Below are 16,809 nucleotides of genomic sequence, written 5' to 3'. Positions count from 1 at the left end.
CATTCCCTGGTAGTTAACAAACTATGATCTATGGAGTTTGTTTTTGATTTTAATCAAAATTGAAACATTTTCATTTTTTGCTAGTTAACAAATTATGATCTATGGTCAGAAATTATGTTGTATTAAAAAACATGTTTTTTTAATGATGGTTTTTGAAGAAAAATAATTACGAATGATTTTTTTGAAATTTATTAGAAATCTTAATGGTTTATTTGAAAAAAGAAAAATAAAACAATGAATTTTTAGATAAAAGCTTGAAAATTCAATGATTTTTTTTCTTTCAAAAGCCGGGTTAGTAAAAGATCCAGAAGGTTTGATCGGGTCACCATTTAAGTTTCCCCTTTTCTCTTCACGACACGCGCGCACACACATACACATACACATACACACCCTAGAAATTACAGCGACAAATCTCCAGGATTCGGAGCTCACTAACAAAGGATTCCCTGTAAGTCAAATGTGTATGAACTCTTCTCTCTCCATTTCAATTTCATTTCAGTCTCTCGAATTTCGCTTGTTTTAGGTGTGTGTTTTCTTCTCAAAGATGTTCGTTTTGATACGGCCGCTAGTTCCACCTAATTTAAACCTAGTTTTATGCTATACATATGTCTCTTTATACTTCTTCTTACGAATTCACATATATTCTGAGCGATGAACGCTGCGAGGACATCAGTTATTATACATTACACCGGAAACAAAAACTCGGTTGTAATCGTTGAAAAGATGGGGTGATTTTGCTGTGGAAATCCAAATACGTATGATAATCTTTTCGTTTATTCTTGTTGAATCCTTTTCCTTTTTCTTTTCTGACTTCGCGAGTCGTAATTCACTGTTCACTAGATGGATGAATGTTTGGGGACTCGATTTTATCGCTTCGAAACAGAATTCGAGCATTTTAATGAGCTTTGATCTTGATTTCATATTTCGAAGTTAAATGCTCCAAACACCAATTCTCATAAACGACTTGTGTGAAATTAGGGTTTATTTTTGGGTGAGTCCTTATTTCTGTATTTATTGGTTCCCACATCTGTTTCTTCATTTATGCCCTGACACCAGGAAGTTAATTTTGATATATGCTAAATTTGGATTTTATATGGTGCTTATATTTTTTTTAAATACATATTTAAGAAATTCATTAAGTTATTTTCTAAATAAACAGTTGAATTCAATAAAAAATAAAACAGAAGGGTAAAATGGCCATTTTAATAATTCAGCACAACAATTCAGATGTCCCAACCAAACAAAACAGCATGTTAAAAATTCAGACCCTCTTAGAAATTCAGATCTTAAAAATTCAGATCCTTAGCCATATAAAGATTTATATGTTATTAGCTACATATTATTTGAATGTGTTGTTTTGGTTTAGTATTCATACATGATACATGTATCTTAATGCTAAATTGTTAATCACTTAATACTTTTAAAAATAATTAAAGTGGTAACAATAAATTCTTATACATTGCAGTCCTTACTTAATGTGCACTGAATGACTTTCTGGCATTGTTTAAGTAACAGGTAAGCTGATTAAATGATGGAGCGACAAAGGGACAGAGATGAAGATGATAAATATAAGAGAAGAAGAGATGATGATAGATACAGGAGTGAAAGAGACAGTCAAGATAGGAGGAGGCTCCTCAACAATAAGAGTGATGAAGAAGATGCAGATGGTAGGAGGGGACGAGATAGGAACAAGGAAATTGTTAATGATAGGAACAGGAATAGGAGTGATGATGAAGATGCAAATGATAGGAGGAGAAGAGATAGGAGGCGTGGTGATGATTATGCTAATGATAGGAGGAGGAGGAGAAGAGATGGATGGAGTGACAATGAAGATAAAAATGATAAAAGGAGAGACAAAAAGAAAGATAAAGGTAGGGATGAGGAAGATGATAATGACAGGAGAAGAGATGATGATGAAGATGGTAATGATAGGAGGAACAAGGAAAGGAATGAAGATAGGAGGAAAAGAGGTAGGAGCAAGGACATAAGGAGTGATGATGAAGATGGAAATGATAAGAACAACAGAAACAATAAAAGAATTGATGAACATGATCAAAGTGATGAAGAAGTTGGTGAAATCAGGAAAAAGAATGAGGACATAAGTGATGAAGAAGATGGTGAGATCAGGAAAAGTGGTAGAAAAGGGAAGTATGAGGATACGAGTGATAGGGAAATTGGTGAAATCAGGAAGAGAGGGAGAAAGGGTAAGGATAAAAGGAGTGATGATGAAGATGATAAATACAAAAGGAGAAGGAATAGGAACAAAGATGAAGATTATAAAAGGGACAGAAAGAGGAATGGTGATCATGAAGATAGAAGAAGAACTGATGATGATGATGATGATGTGTCAAAGCGTAAAAGCGATCAAAATGGGGATAAAGAAAAACCGGATGAAGGCCCAAGATTCCAAAAGCTGGCTGATTTGCAAGAAAGCATGACTAATTTAGGAAAGAGTGGAGGGGTGTATATTCCACCATTTAAGTTGGCTCGTATGATGAGTGAATTTCAAGATAAAAGCAGTATGGAATATCAAAGAATGACATGGGATGCATTAAGGAAGAGTATAAACGGATTGGTCAACAAGGTCAACGCCACAAACATCAAAAACATCATCCCAGAGTTGTTTGCTGAAAATCTGATAAGAGGAAGAGGACTGTTTTGTCGATCATGCATGAAGTCTCAAATGGCATCTCCTGGTTTTACAGACGTTTTTGCAGCTCTGGTTGCTGTTGTAAACACCAAATTCCCTGAAGTTGGTGACCTTCTGCTCAGAAGGATTATCTTGCAGCTTCAAAGGGCATATAAGAGAAATGACAAGGTGCCCACTTATTTCATCTATCTGACATATCTTTTATGAGATATATAGTAGTAGTAGTATATATTTATTTTAAGTTAATACTGACAGACACCAAGTGTTTTCACAGCCTCAATTACTTGCTGCTGTTAAGTTTATAGCTCATTTGGTGAACCAACAGGTAGTTCATGAGCTTATTGCTCTTGAACTACTCACAACTCTATTGGAGAATCCCACTGATGACAGTGTGGAGGTTGCTGTTGGTTTTGTTACAGAATGTGGATCAATTCTTCAGGATCTATCTCCCCGAGGTTTGCATGGTGAGTAAATTTAATGTATTTTTTTAAATCTTATTGTACGTTCTTTTCATTTGTCATTGCATCAACCAAGTTACCATGTTTCTTCAACACTCTGTGTGCTAAATTTATTATTCAGGAATCTTTGAGCGATTTCGTGGGATTCTTCATGAGGGAGAGATAGACAAAAGGGTGCAGTTCTTGATTGAAGGTCTCTTTGCATTAAGAAAAGCCAAGTTTCAGGTTTAAAATCTTAAAATCTTGTCATATCTTCATTACTATCTACAACTAAAATATATATATATATATATATATATATATATATATATATATATATATATATTTTTAATCTCCAACCATGTTATGTTTACTTTACTACACACAGGGGCATCCAGCTGTACGTCCAGAGTTGGATCTTGTTGAGCTGGAAGATCAGTTGACACATGAAGTATCCCTTCTAGATAAAATCGATCCAGAGATTGCCCTAGGTACATAATTTATTTATTTATTTATAAATGAATTTTCCATTATGTAGATATTTTCAAGTGTAAAAACAGTATTTGTTGTTTGTAGATATTTTCAAGATGGATCCTGATTTCATTGAGAATGAAAAGAAGTATGAAGACCTGAAGAAAACAATTCTTGGCGACGAATCTGAAGAAGAAGAAGAAGAAGAAGGTGGTGGGGAGGATTCAGATGATGAAGATGAATCTTCAGAAGAAGAAGAAGAAGAAGATGAAGAGCAAATGAGAATCAGAGATGAAACAGAAACAAATCTTGTCAATCTCCGAAGAACAATCTACCTAACAATCATGTCAAGTGTTGACTTTGAAGAAGCCGGTCACAAGCTCCTCAAAATCAAACTCGAACCCGGACAGGAGGTAAGAAAAACAAATGTTTTGTTTGTACGATGGAACGGAATCATTCATTCCATTCCAAATTCGATACAAGTAAACTAAAAGTCTAAGTTTTGGTTGAACAGATGGAGCTATGCATAATGCTACTGGAATGCTGTAGTCAGGAGAGAACATATCTTCGTTACTATGGTCTTTTAGGTCAAAGGTTTTGCATGATCAACAAAGTCTATCAAGAAAATTTTGAAAAATGTTTTGTTCAGCAATACTCCATGATCCACCGCCTCGAGACCAACAAACTCCGGAATGTCGCGAAATTCTTCGCGCATCTCCTCGGGACTGACGCCTTGCCTTGGCATGTCTTGGCTTACATCCGTCTCACTGAAGAAGACACCACTTCCTCTTCTAGAATCTTCATCAAGATCCTCTTCCAGGTAACTTTTACTTTTACTTTTTAATTATTATTAAAATTACCTTTTTACCCTTTTTCTTTTATTGTACGACAGGAGCTGTCTGAGCATCTTGGGATTCGGCTGTTGAACGAGCGGTTGAGTGAGCCGGTGATGCAAGAGGATTTTGAGTCGATTTTCCCGAGAGATAACCCCAAGAACACGCGTTTTTCCATCAATTTTTTTACTTCGATTGGGCTTGGTGGGATTACCGAGAATTTGAGGGAGTATCTCAAGAACATGCCGCGACTTATCATGCAACAAAAGCCTGCGTCGGAATCGGATTCCGGTTCCGATTCTGATTCCGATTCCAGTTCCGATTCTGATTCCGATTCCAGTTCCGATTCTAGTTCGGGGTCTGAGTCGGAGAGCGAGAGTGAGAGTGATCATAAGAGCAGCAAGCGCCGAAAGAAACGTTAGCATGTTTACATGTATTGTTATGTTGAGAAGAAATTGAATATCTGGTTTTTGGTATCTTGTAAGATGTTAATGACTAGTTGTTTTTGGAGGATTGTTCTATTTGATTGTAACGTTATATGATTTTCAGCAAAACTGGATCTCAATGTGTAAAATCTGTAATGGTTTTGTGATTTTTGTTTTAAAGAATTTTTTTATGGAATATTTGAGAAATCAATTTTCAGAAAGCTTAAAAGAACATGGAAAATTTGTTGAGGTTTATACATGGATCAACACAACACACAACTTGGTGACATCATGTTGAAGTTAAAGTTCCTGATGGCTGATGCTATCCATCGACAAAATATTTATGCAATCAATAAAATATTGGAACATGCAATGTAAAAAGATTATAAGTTGTATCATGTCATTTAATTTGTGTTATTTGTATCAACTAATTTTGTGGTAGCAAGTTTGCTAAAAGTGCATTGGTATTTTAGATTTTTTCTTAATATTCCAGGGCCTATGTTGTTTTGTGGGCAATAATGCTAAAACTGATTTAATTAAAATAAATAAATATACTATTTAGCGAGGAGTTGAATTAGATTGAAAAAAAAAGGTAAAATGAAATTATTGTTATTGCTATGTTAATGTTTATGTTCTTGATATATTTGCATGAGGATTTAATGTTCATTCATTCCTTTAATAAGAAAACTGATGGAAACTCTATTTTTATAAAAGTAAAATAAAACAAAAATTAGTAGTATCATTTTTTTTGATAAATACAAAGATATATAAATAAAAAATAATAAACAACAATAGACTTAAATCACAATTTTATTTTAAACACTTCATTTTGTTTTATAATTTACTATTTAAATTATAGTATTATTAGGTATCATACTATTTATATTATTAGTATCCAGGGTATAAGTTTTTTTTTTTTTTTTTTTATATATAATTATTGTACATTATATTTGTATATTTTTTAATTTAATTTTTGTTGATCATCGTATTTAAAATTTATGAACAAGGTGGATGCGTTGAGAAAGAGTATAAACGGATTAATGAACAAGGTGAATGCAACAAATATCAAGTATATCATCCCTGAGTTGTTCGCTGAAAATTCAATCAGAGGAAGAGGACTGTTTTGTCGATCATGTATGAAGTCCCAATTGGCATCTCCTGTATTTACAGACGTTTTTGCAGCACTTGTTGCTGTTATAAACACCAAATTCTCAGAAGTCGGAGACCTTCTTCTGAAGAGGATTCTTTTGCAGCTTCAAAGGGCATATAAGCGAAATGACAAGGTACGAATCATCTTCTTCTTTTTCTTGGTTTTATTTGAGATCGAGTGGTAGTTTATTTTACGATTATACTGACACTATGTGTTTTCACAGCCTCAATTGCTTGCTTCGGTCAAGTTTATAGCTCATTTGGTCAATCAACATGTAGTTCATGAACTTATTGCTCTTGAACTACTCACAATTCTACTTGAAAATCCAACTGATGATAGCGTTGAGGTTGCTGTTGGTTTTGTTACAGAATTTGGATCAATTCTTCGAGATCTATCTCCAAAAGCCTTCCATGGTGAGTTAATTTATTGTCGTTTTGTTTTACCTTTCCTATCTTCAAAGACCACAACCACATTGTCCATTTATTCAATTCCTTCTTTTCATCTAATGCTATTCTGTTGTTATCCAGGTATTCTTGAGCGTTTTTGTGGGATTCTTCATGAGGGAGAGATAGACAAAAGGGTTCAGTTCTTGATTGAAGGTCTTTTTGCATTAAGAAGATTCCATCCAGCCATTCGTCCAGAGTTGGATCTTGTTGAGGTGGAAGATCAATTGACACATAAAGTATCTCTTCTAGATGAAATCGATCCAGAGAATTTACACATCTAATTGGGACCAATGCTTTACCTTGGCATGTGTTAGCTTACATTCGTCTCACTCAAGAACACACCACTTCTTCTTCCAGAATCTTCATCAAGTTTCTCTTCCAGGTAACTTTATTTTTACCCTTAGTTGTATATTTAGTTATTTACCCTTGTTTCAAAGTGATAAAGTTGGTTGTCATGTTATGTGTTGTAGAAGTTGTGTGAACATCTTGGGATTCGGGTGTTGAAGGAGAGGTTGAGTGAGCCAATAATGCAAGAGGATTTTGAGTCAATTTTTCCACGAGATTACCCGAAGAACACATGGTTTTCAATAAATTTCTTCACTTCAATTGGACTTGCTGGATTAACAGACAATTTGAGAGTGTATTTGAAGAAGTCAACACATGATTCTGATTCTGATTCTTGTAGTGATAATGAGGGGAATAACAAGCGCGGAAAGAGGATGTTAGGATCTTAACACATCATGATTTTGATACCTTGTTACATGAAGATGTTTATAAGTAGGAGTTGTTTTTTAGGATTCTTCTGTTTGATTGTAACATTACAATTTTCTTTTTGCAAGTGTAAAGTGTTGTTTCTTTTTGACTTAATGGATACATGACTTAATACGGGTACATATGCGGTGATGTTTCTTTTTAACTTAATATATTCAACCTGTTTTATTGGGTTAAGTGACATTTGTACTTTTCTTGAGTCTATTCTAAAGAAATATAAACAATTGATTCTGTTATGTGTAGAAATATAAAAGTACATAAACCTATAAACACTTAATTGCATAACACAAGTTGGATCACATTATTTTGGTGATATTACCAACCACGTTGTTTACAACACCCACTTTACAAAAAAAAAGTAATTAAAAGGGCTAAACAATGAGGATCAAATTGACTAAAATGGGCTATACATCATGTCTACTATTCACAACACATCATTTAAAACTAATTTGAATTAACAGCCTCTACAAAGTTTGACTTAGACCCATGTAGTATCTTTCTTTAATTTCAACAATACTATCTTATTTGACTTCTTTCTTATTGTCTGCAATTTCGAAGGTTGTGTTTAATCAATCAATTACTCTTTCAACTCATCTTCTTGTGTTTCAACTAGCATATCAGGTATCTATGTTGGGGTTTGATGCGTTGCAAAACAAATAAAGAAAAGTAAAAACTACTTACTATCTTTTGAAACTATTGCGTATAACACCTAACGAAGGTTTAGATTATTCACATAATTATGCCACTACAAAATTAATAAAAAATATTATAGGCTTAATTTATACTGTACATTTCACTCTTCTTTTTTGTTTATCTCTTGGATGCATAAACTTTACACTTAGTTAGAGACAATGTTTTACTTAACATAAATGTTTCTTCAAAAAATGTTTAAAATAACATGTTACACATGTGCCAAGTACTCAACTTTTTACAAATTATACTTTCAAGATAAAAATTATTTTGCGAAATGTGTAACTTTTGCAAAGCAAATTTTGGTAAAAAATGGATGGTGTCCTATCACTAAGTGACTACGGGTTTAAATAAATATCACATTGACCAAACATATAAATAAGATGAACACTCACAAAAAACAACGAATTATGGTTTTTCGCAAAAACCCAAAAACCATACAAAATTGTGTTAAATAATTTAAACATAACTTGAAAAAAATGTGAAATTTAACATTTTGCAAAATGATTTATGAATTATTCTTAGTTTGCAAAAGGAAACTAGTGTGAGATATATATGTGAACTAGTTGTGAGATTCATGTATTACCTGAGTTAATTTAAAAAAGTTAAATATAAATGTCAAAATATTTGAGAACTTTGAATTTATAAAAATAATAAGAAAAATAATGATTTATTATAATAGAAATGTTTTTTATCTTTTAAATTTAAACAAATAATTTAAATAAAAAAAAAAAGAAACTAATGAGCTTTAATTTTGGGAATTTAGAAATTAAAAGATAAGTTTATTAGTGAAATTAATATCTATTTATTACTACATTTATTACAATTATTATATTAAAATATTATGAGAATTTAGAAATTAAAAGATACATTTATTAGTGAAATTAATATCTATTTATTACAACATTTATTACAATTATTACATTAAAATATTATGTGAAATTTAATAAAATATAAAAACTCATAAAATGACATGTGGAAAAAATTAATTCAAAATAACCACAAAATGACATTTGACAAATTGAATGAGAGTGTGACAAGTGGCAAAAATACCTTCATTTATTAGAGATGATTCCTTGATATATGAAACAAAATAAAACCGGATTTTTCAAAAAACGAAAACGAAAACGAAAACGTTGGTATTCTAAGACGGTTTGATCGTTTCAAATTCCATTTTTTTTTTTTTTGGGGGGGGGGGGGGGGGGGGGGGGGGGGTTGTTAAGGTTTCAGGTCTCTTTGCAATTTTAGTTTTTGGATTTTTTGCAAACCCTATTAACCACCAATGACTTTGATATGAAAATATGATATAATAGTTCCGTAAAAATATTAATGTTTCATGATGTATATTGAAGTTTAAACATGATAACGAGAATTTGTTGATATTACAAGCTTACAACTTTTTCCATGAAAACGAGAAACAAAACCGACAAATTGATGGTTTAGTATTTTCAAAATCATAAACCTGAAATTTTCAGTTTGGTTTTGATTTTTGTCAAAATTGAAACATTCTAACGTTTAACAAACTATGATATATGGTGTATGTATTAAAAAAAACATTTTTTTTTATAAATGATGGTTTTTGAAGAGAAATAATTGATACTAATGATTTTTTCTGAAATTTTTAGAAATCTTAATGGTTTATATGAAAAAACAAAAATAAAACAATGAATTTTTAGATAAAAGATTTTTTTTTTCAAAGCCGGGTTAGTAAAGATCCAGAAGGTTTGATCGGGTCACCATTTAAGTTTCCCCTTTTCTCTTCACGACACGCACACACATACACATTAACATACACAATACACATACACTCCCTCTCTCTCTCTCTACAATGGAGCTTTGAATTGGATGTAACGGTATAAAAATTACAGCGACAAATCTCCAGGATTCGGAACTCACTGACAAAGGATTCCCTGTAAGTCAAATGTGTATGAACTCTTCTCTCTCCATTTCAATTTCATTTCAGTCTCTCGAATTTCGCTTGTTTTAGGTGTGTGTTTTCTTCTCAAAGATGTTTGTTTTGATACGGCCGCTAGTTCCACCTCATTTAAACCTAGTTTTATGCTGTACATCTGTTTCTTTCTTACGAATTCACATATATTCTGAGCGATGAACGCTGTGAGGACATCAGTTATTATACATTACACCGGAAACAAAAACTCGGTTGTAATCTTTGAAAAGATGGAGTGATGTTTCTGTGGAAATCCAAATACGTATGATAATCTTTTTGTTTATTCTAGTTGAATCCTTTTTTTTCTTTTCTAATTAGTACTTCACGAGTCGTAATTCACTGTTCACTAGATGGATGCATGTTTGGGGACTTCGATTTTATCGCTTCGAAACAGAATTCGAGCATTTTAATGAGCTTTGATTCTGATTTCATATTTCGAGGTTAAATGGTCCAAGCACCAATTCACATAAACGACTTGTGTGAAATTAGGGTTTATTTTTGGGTTTCGTGATGTTAAATCGGAGTCCTTATGTCTGTATTTATTGGTTTCCACATCTGTTTCTTCATTTATGCCCTGACACCAGGAAGTTAAGAAGTTATAATTATTTTCTGTTGTCCAGTTTACATGTGATTGACAATGAAGAGGAGTGTGCCATTTGCTTTGGATATTTCATCGGATGATGATGATGATGATGATAAACCTTCTCCATCCAATGGAAACAAAAATCTTTCTATTACCAAGCGCCCAAAAATCGAGACTACACTTATCAATCCAATTCCTGCCAAAGAAGTAATAACCGAAGGTAATTTCATGTCTTGTCAAACTTATACCGATAACTATGTCATGTCATATTCATATCATGTATATGTTTTTGATTGATGTAGAATTACTGAGAAAAAGTGCAAAAATGTATCAAGAATTCATGAAGGAGATTCCGATTCCGGCACAACATCGGTCAATCATTCCATTCAAGTCATGGACCGGATTAGCCAATTCCATGAAACAGATGTACCAGCAACCACTCCATTACTTGACCAACATTCGAATGAAAGAATGGGATGAAATGAGAGATGATCCTCTGCCATTGGACACCATGATTCATCCCTGTAAAGCTGAAACAAACATCTGGCTCATTGAAGAAGTTCATAGGCTGACATCATCCCATCAGTTTCTTGCTAAATTATGGATAGCTGATCCTATGTACTACACTTTTATTGATTCTGTTTTCCCCCAGTTATGACACTCTAATTACCATCTCTAGACTCTCTAGCTTCTTAGTTTGCAGATTTACTTTAGAAGAAATATGTTAGACTTTGCTTTTTAAGAAATATGTTGATGGTTGCCCAGTTTTGTGTGTGTTTTACAGTAACATGATGGTTGATTCTGGTTTCAAAAACTTTTATAAGATGTTACAGGACTTGTATATATAACGTTTGCAAATTGCAATTTCATATCATACTAGGTGTGAGACCCGTATATTATACGGGTTGATTAAAACAAAATGTTAATATAAATGATTAAATAGAAAATTTATTTGAATTTGAAATTTAAGATAACTGAAAATTATGAGAAAAAAACATGCAAAAAATAAATAAATTAAAATTATGTGTTTAGTTATCAAATTTGTATCCTAACGGGTAATTATAACAAAATGCTAAACACAAAGGTTTAAACTGTAAATTTATTTGAAATTAAAATTAAAATTTAGAATTTGAAATTTGAAATTAATAGTTATTATGGTAGGTTTAATTTATGGAAGTTATATTAATGATAAATTGGAAATAAAAAATGAAGTAAATGACAAGTGGAAATAAATATATCTCAAAATAATGACAAAATGACAAGTGGTCAATTGAATGAGAGAATGACATGTGGCAAAATCATTCTTATTTATTAGGGTAGATTGTAGAAATTGTGTTTAATTGTATAAAAACGTTTTCATCATTTTTTGAATAAGACTTAAATATTCTTTTACAATCTTTGTCGTCTTATACCTGGGTTATTGGTTTCGATATTTGATCACTTTTATCAGCCAGCCAAAAAAAAACATTTTTAGCAGATAGAACCTCGAAAAACAAAAACTTAGGCCAGTGCTTTGGTTGAGATTGTTAAAAGAAACACATTAAGGGAGAGAACTATTTGTTATTTCCTATTAATTTTTAAGAGTTGTACCTTAAAAAAAAACCAACAAATATTTTTTTCTGTTTCCTTTCTATTTCACACACTCACCTTTTTCTCACTTGCTCCTCTCAGACCTCTTAAAAATTAATGCCTCTTAAAAATTAAGCATTTGTGGATTCCCTTAAGTCTTAGTCAAAAAAATGTCGAAATGTTGCATCTATTATGTAAACAGAAAATGTTGTTCACATTTAAAAAAAAAAAAAAAAAACGCAATAGATGGAAATTTATAACTCGGTTAAAACGAAAAGTTAGACCAGTGTTTTGGTTTAGGTGTAATCCAAAAACTGGTCAAAATATTGTGTCATTTACACAATTAAACCTAAAAATTAAAACACGTCTCTGAAGGTAAACAGCCTTTCACTAATGAATACACAAGTGATTATAAATGTTAATATATTATGAATCCACAAGTGGTAACAACATTACATAAAATTGTGTCTCATAAGTCATCATGGCATATAAATATATATATATATATATATATATATTGTAGAGTACCAAGGGTTAATCTCCCGGATTTGACAAAAAATATTATTGATTTTTATACTAGGTTGTTTTCCTCGGTAGAACAAAAACATCAACATGAGGACAGAACAGACAACAAATTGACATCTCAACTCTGCTACCTAAGGAAACTTGTATATAATAATAAGACCATATCATATCATATCATACCATATAGAACACAAGTGCATAAAGAGACAATATAAGAAGGAAAAAAAAAACAGCAGCAGAGCTTTCATGAGAGGTGTCCAGTAGTCTGAAGCAGCTGTTTGTTTTTTTTTTTTTTAAGAAATTAATACTTTCAATATCTTCTTCATATACACAACCAGTGACCATAAAGCTAGCCCAGCCGATACGTAAAGTAAACCAACACCACTTGCTCCCAGAAACCCTACCTCCGTAAAACTGCAATTTTTTTTTTTGTAAAAAAATAATTTATTTAAAAGGTAAATCTCATAAATGGGTAATCAGCTATTTCTTTTTCCATAAAACACCATTGTTTTAACAAATACTATCAGAATATAAAGCAACAGAAACAAAAAAACAAAACATGTCAGTTGTTGACCTTCTTATACTACTTTTTTTTATTTCATTTTTGTTGGAAAATAACTAAATAAAGAAATAGTTTGTTACCCATTTATGACACTAACCCTTTATTTTAAATATGTTAATATATATATATATATATATATATATATATATATATATATATATATATATATATATATATATATATATATATATATATATATATATATATATATATATATATATATATATATATATATATATATATATATATATATATATATATATATATATATATATATATATACAAACCTGGGATCTCTAATTGTGAGAAGAATGGTTAATGAAGTCATCTGTGTCGCTGTTTTCCATTTCCCCAAATTATTTACAGCAACAGCCTGAAGATTATTTATTATGTTCCAAGATATTAGAAATAATAAATAATATAATAACAGTAAATAACCAAATTAATTAAATATACCTCGGAGAGTTTACTACCCTGAGAAGCAGCCCATTCTCTAACTGCAGACATTGTTATCTGCAGTAGTAAATAAATAAAATATCAAATGTAGAAAGTCAAACTCAAACAACCAAAGTTTATATAAACGTGAATTACATGATGGAAATCATTTATTTATATGCCTAATGAAGGAATTAAAAAAATGGCATCTCATATTAATACATGTGCCATGTGCTAAAATGGCAGTAGACATACGAATAATAGCCTAACCCGTAATTCCTTTATTATGCTAAAAGCCTCATCAATTAATTCAAAGAAAAGACAGAAGCAAGATATATGCTTCATATTCAAGTTTGGCAGCTTTTCCATTTTTATGTTTGGTAGCTTTCGGATAATGTTCAAATATCACATTTTCTAGTCAACATCTTCATTATTAAAATTGTCAGAGAAGTTAATAGTGTATATCACTTCAAAGTTAGAAGCCTCTAGAAGAAAAAGGAACAATATGATTTCAAAAATAATAATAATAATAATAATAATAATACCTCTCTACCAATTACTGCAATTGATGGCACAGTTAATAGCCAAGGCAATTCTCCAAGCATAGACGCTTCCGGAGGTTTTGTACATAACAACACCAAGGTAGTAGCCACCATAAGCTGGCACCAAATAATAAAAACAAGATAAGATGACTGAAAGAAAAAAGTAAACCATGAAAGAAAGATACTACTTTATTGAAAGGGAACAACAAAGAAAATGAAAGTGGAGAAAAGTTTATAGATTTTTTAAGTTAATTGAGTTAAAAGGGAGTACCTTATCAGCCACAGGGTCTAAAAATGCACCAAAGGCGGTTCCTAAGTTCATCTAAAATGAATCGAAGGAGATAAATTAATTTAGAGACAAAAGTTTGTTGTATCTTCTTTCTCTAATATTTAAAAAGAAAAATGCATACTTTTCGTGCAAGATATCCATCAAGCCAATCTGTAATTGCTGCAGCAATGAAGATGCCTGTGGTGGCAGTTGTCCCCAGCCGACTATTCATATAAAAAGCTAATGAAATTCAAAAGGGGCGTGTTAGTATCATCAAACTGGAGTGTACAATACATGCAACAGGGATAATGGAATCATCCAGTATAATGAACCAAATTCTAGATGTGAATTCATGCCAATTTCAATGATAAGATCAGGCAAATCAACTAAAAGGAAGTCACAAACTCACAGTATGCATCCATATAAAGATTAGGTGCAGAAGGTAGCTTCTTCTGACATTCATAAGTTTCATTGATTAGCATGTCTAATAAACAACAACTCAAAGAAACCATTACCAAATGCTGCAGCTTAAACCATTTTCTTCTTATACATTAAGCTTTTACAGCATTTTCATTTATGTGTAGAAAACAGGGAGAAACAGAAAAGTGGCTTCCCTAAGCAAGCACGATAGGTTCTCTAGATATATAGTTCACATCACAAATTGGATCCAAATGGCATAAAACTAGAGTAAAAAATCCAAGTACAGACTACATACATTATGAAATATTAGCAGCATGTGAAATTAAATTTAACACCATATCCTGCTTGAATCAAGCCAAAAGGAGCCTAAAAGAACAAATGTGTAGAAACAAATCAATTACTTAACGTATGAATCTTAAAAGAAACCAAAAGATCTCCATCCATTTCGCCTCATTTCCTCGCATCTATGACATTTTCCGAGTCCGTGAATTTATCTAATTGCATATATCAAACAACGTTCACAACTTGTCCACAATTATATGAAATATCTTAAAATCCATCGATCTTTGAGCAGAAATTGTGATGTTCTGCAATGTTAAAATTCATAAACATTCAGAGATAATTGAGGGAGGACGTACTGCAAACGATAACAGGAATCGCCGCAACGCGTCCGATTGTTAAGATCGTAGGCAACGTGAGCAATTTAGTCGACGGATTCTGTTTAGACGGCGCCGATTTTAGGTGGCGGTGGTTGTCCGACGACAATGTAGACGTGACACCGGAGCCGCGATCGTTCTCCGTTGCCCGTTTATCATCTCTGTTATCATTGTTTACGGATCCCATACTCACTCTACCACCGTTAAATGCGTTTCCTCCTCCTTTATCTTTGGACGTATATCTCAAATTTTTCTGACCACGAAACCCTAGTCTGTTATTACTGTTATTATCGTTGCTATTATTATCGTGCGCTGGGGTCGCACAGGTTGTTGTCCTCCACCAGCTCGAGCACATCGGAGGTGGCGTCGTAGACCTCCCGGTGGCGATTGCGCGACCTAGCCACCAGTATTGACGCCGGTGGTGGAGGGGAATAGAAGATACGGTGGTGAGTTTGAGGAGGGTGAAGGGCATGGTGATGTGTGGGTGAGAGGGAAGATTAAATAGGATGCGCACCCGTCGCTTATGTTAGCACGAAATTTTTTCACGGGGCTTACGTTAGCAGTTTGGTGCTAATATCTCTCCTCCTGATTGAAGTCTCGAGTCTGCAATTTGCAAACACTCGTTCCCCGGCAAAGCATCTCTGTCACTCAAAGATCTCGTTTCTCTCTACACGATGTACCATCGACACAGCACCAGGTACAACTCTCAAAAAGTATTTTCGTTTCTACTTTGCTTTAACTTTAATTTTACTAAAATAAACACACAAAAAAAAAACAGTTTTGGTCCCTGTGGCATATACGAATCTGCAGTTTTAGTCCTAGTATTGAAAGTTTGACACTGGTGATCATTAAGGTTGACAAATTTGTCTAATTAGATCCTTGTCCCCATTGTCGTCTATACCATATACCATTGTGACAAGTACGTATGAAATGATTACAATGACCTGTTTTTTTTTTTTTTTTTTCCTTTTTCTGTTTGTTTTTTTTAGAATTTTGATTATTATTAAATAATAGGCCCCACCCTATACCACCACCACCACTTTCCTTTTCCAGTTGACATCATCACTATCACAACGATATCCGACCAACCTAACCACCCTCCACCATATCCGTCCAACTACACCACCCACCATCAGTTTTTAGTCAACCTCATTACCACCACCCACAATTCTTCCTAGTTCTTAGTAAGAGGCAAGAGAGATATAGTAGATCTAGTAGGTTTCAACATTGCGAGAGAGAAAAGATAGATAGATAGATAGATAGAGATTTGGTGTTAATGAGGCAAACATCGGGAAAGGTATAAGAGGCAATGGTAGGCGGATCTACCACCATAATGTAGAACTGATGAGGGTGACATACATCTATCTAGTGAGGGTGGAGCAAGTATCGTAATGTGAGGCAAGGTGGCGATGTTGTTGGATTAACGTG

General features: G+C 32.7%; 4 protein-coding genes across 12 annotated transcripts; 3 read left to right on the top strand and 1 right to left on the bottom strand.

The window, feature by feature from the left end:
* The first annotated feature begins 303 nt into the window (after positions 1–303).
* LOC111877246 (uncharacterized) lies at positions 304–4,945 on the top strand. 8 transcript variants are annotated; one of them, XM_052767044.1, is made up of 9 exons: positions 542–755; positions 841–991; positions 1,516–2,818; positions 2,925–3,114; positions 3,230–3,333; positions 3,476–3,578; positions 3,664–3,971; positions 4,073–4,378; positions 4,451–4,945. In XM_052767044.1, the coding sequence occupies exons 3-9, from the start codon at positions 1,529–1,531 to the stop codon at positions 4,811–4,813; spliced, it is 2,664 nt and encodes an 887-aa protein (XP_052623004.1). In that variant the 5' UTR covers positions 542–755; positions 841–991; positions 1,516–1,528; the 3' UTR covers positions 4,814–4,945. The 8 variants fall into 8 exon arrangements, with proteins under 8 accessions (XP_052623001.1, XP_042753770.2, XP_052623002.1 ...); XM_052767046.1 differs by having other exon boundaries at positions 1,510–2,818; XM_052767041.1 differs by lacking the exons at positions 542–755; positions 841–991 and adding an exon at positions 304–448.
* An 816-nt stretch (positions 4,946–5,761) lies between these two features.
* Positions 5,762–6,693, top strand: LOC111877210 (pre-mRNA-splicing factor cwc22-like). The gene is made up of 3 exons (XM_023873732.3): positions 5,762–6,099; positions 6,190–6,379; positions 6,494–6,693. The coding sequence occupies exons 1-3, from the start codon at positions 5,815–5,817 to the stop codon at positions 6,691–6,693; spliced, it is 675 nt and encodes a 224-aa protein (XP_023729500.1). The 5' UTR covers positions 5,762–5,814.
* Positions 6,694–9,626: 2,933 nt separating this feature from the next.
* LOC111877247 (protein RDM1) lies at positions 9,627–11,168 on the top strand. Of its 2 annotated transcripts, none has more exons than XM_023873774.2 (3): positions 9,627–9,785; positions 10,442–10,624; positions 10,707–11,168. In XM_023873774.2, exons 2-3 carry the CDS (start codon positions 10,459–10,461, stop codon positions 11,060–11,062), a joined length of 522 nt encoding a protein of 173 aa, XP_023729542.1. In that variant the 5' UTR covers positions 9,627–9,785; positions 10,442–10,458; the 3' UTR covers positions 11,063–11,168. The 2 variants fall into 2 exon arrangements, with proteins under 2 accessions (XP_023729542.1, XP_023729543.1); XM_023873775.2 differs by having other exon boundaries at positions 9,641–9,798.
* A 1,352-nt stretch (positions 11,169–12,520) lies between these two features.
* LOC111877249 (CDP-diacylglycerol--glycerol-3-phosphate 3-phosphatidyltransferase 2) lies at positions 12,521–16,024 on the bottom strand. The gene is made up of 7 exons (XM_052766096.1): positions 15,364–16,024; positions 14,448–14,545; positions 14,309–14,359; positions 14,041–14,154; positions 13,517–13,573; positions 13,348–13,433; positions 12,521–12,912 (listed from the first exon to the last, which is right to left on the bottom strand). Exons 1-7 carry the CDS (start codon positions 15,851–15,853, stop codon positions 12,792–12,794), a joined length of 1,017 nt encoding a protein of 338 aa, XP_052622056.1. The 5' UTR covers positions 15,854–16,024; the 3' UTR covers positions 12,521–12,791.
* Between the last annotated feature and the right edge of the window lie 785 nt (positions 16,025–16,809).

This window comes from Lactuca sativa, chromosome 8 (assembly GCF_002870075.4).
Source record: "Lactuca sativa cultivar Salinas chromosome 8, Lsat_Salinas_v11, whole genome shotgun sequence".
In the NCBI taxonomy this organism is placed as follows: domain Eukaryota; kingdom Viridiplantae; phylum Streptophyta; class Magnoliopsida; order Asterales; family Asteraceae; genus Lactuca; species Lactuca sativa.
This window is presented reverse-complemented; position numbering and strand designations above follow the sequence as displayed.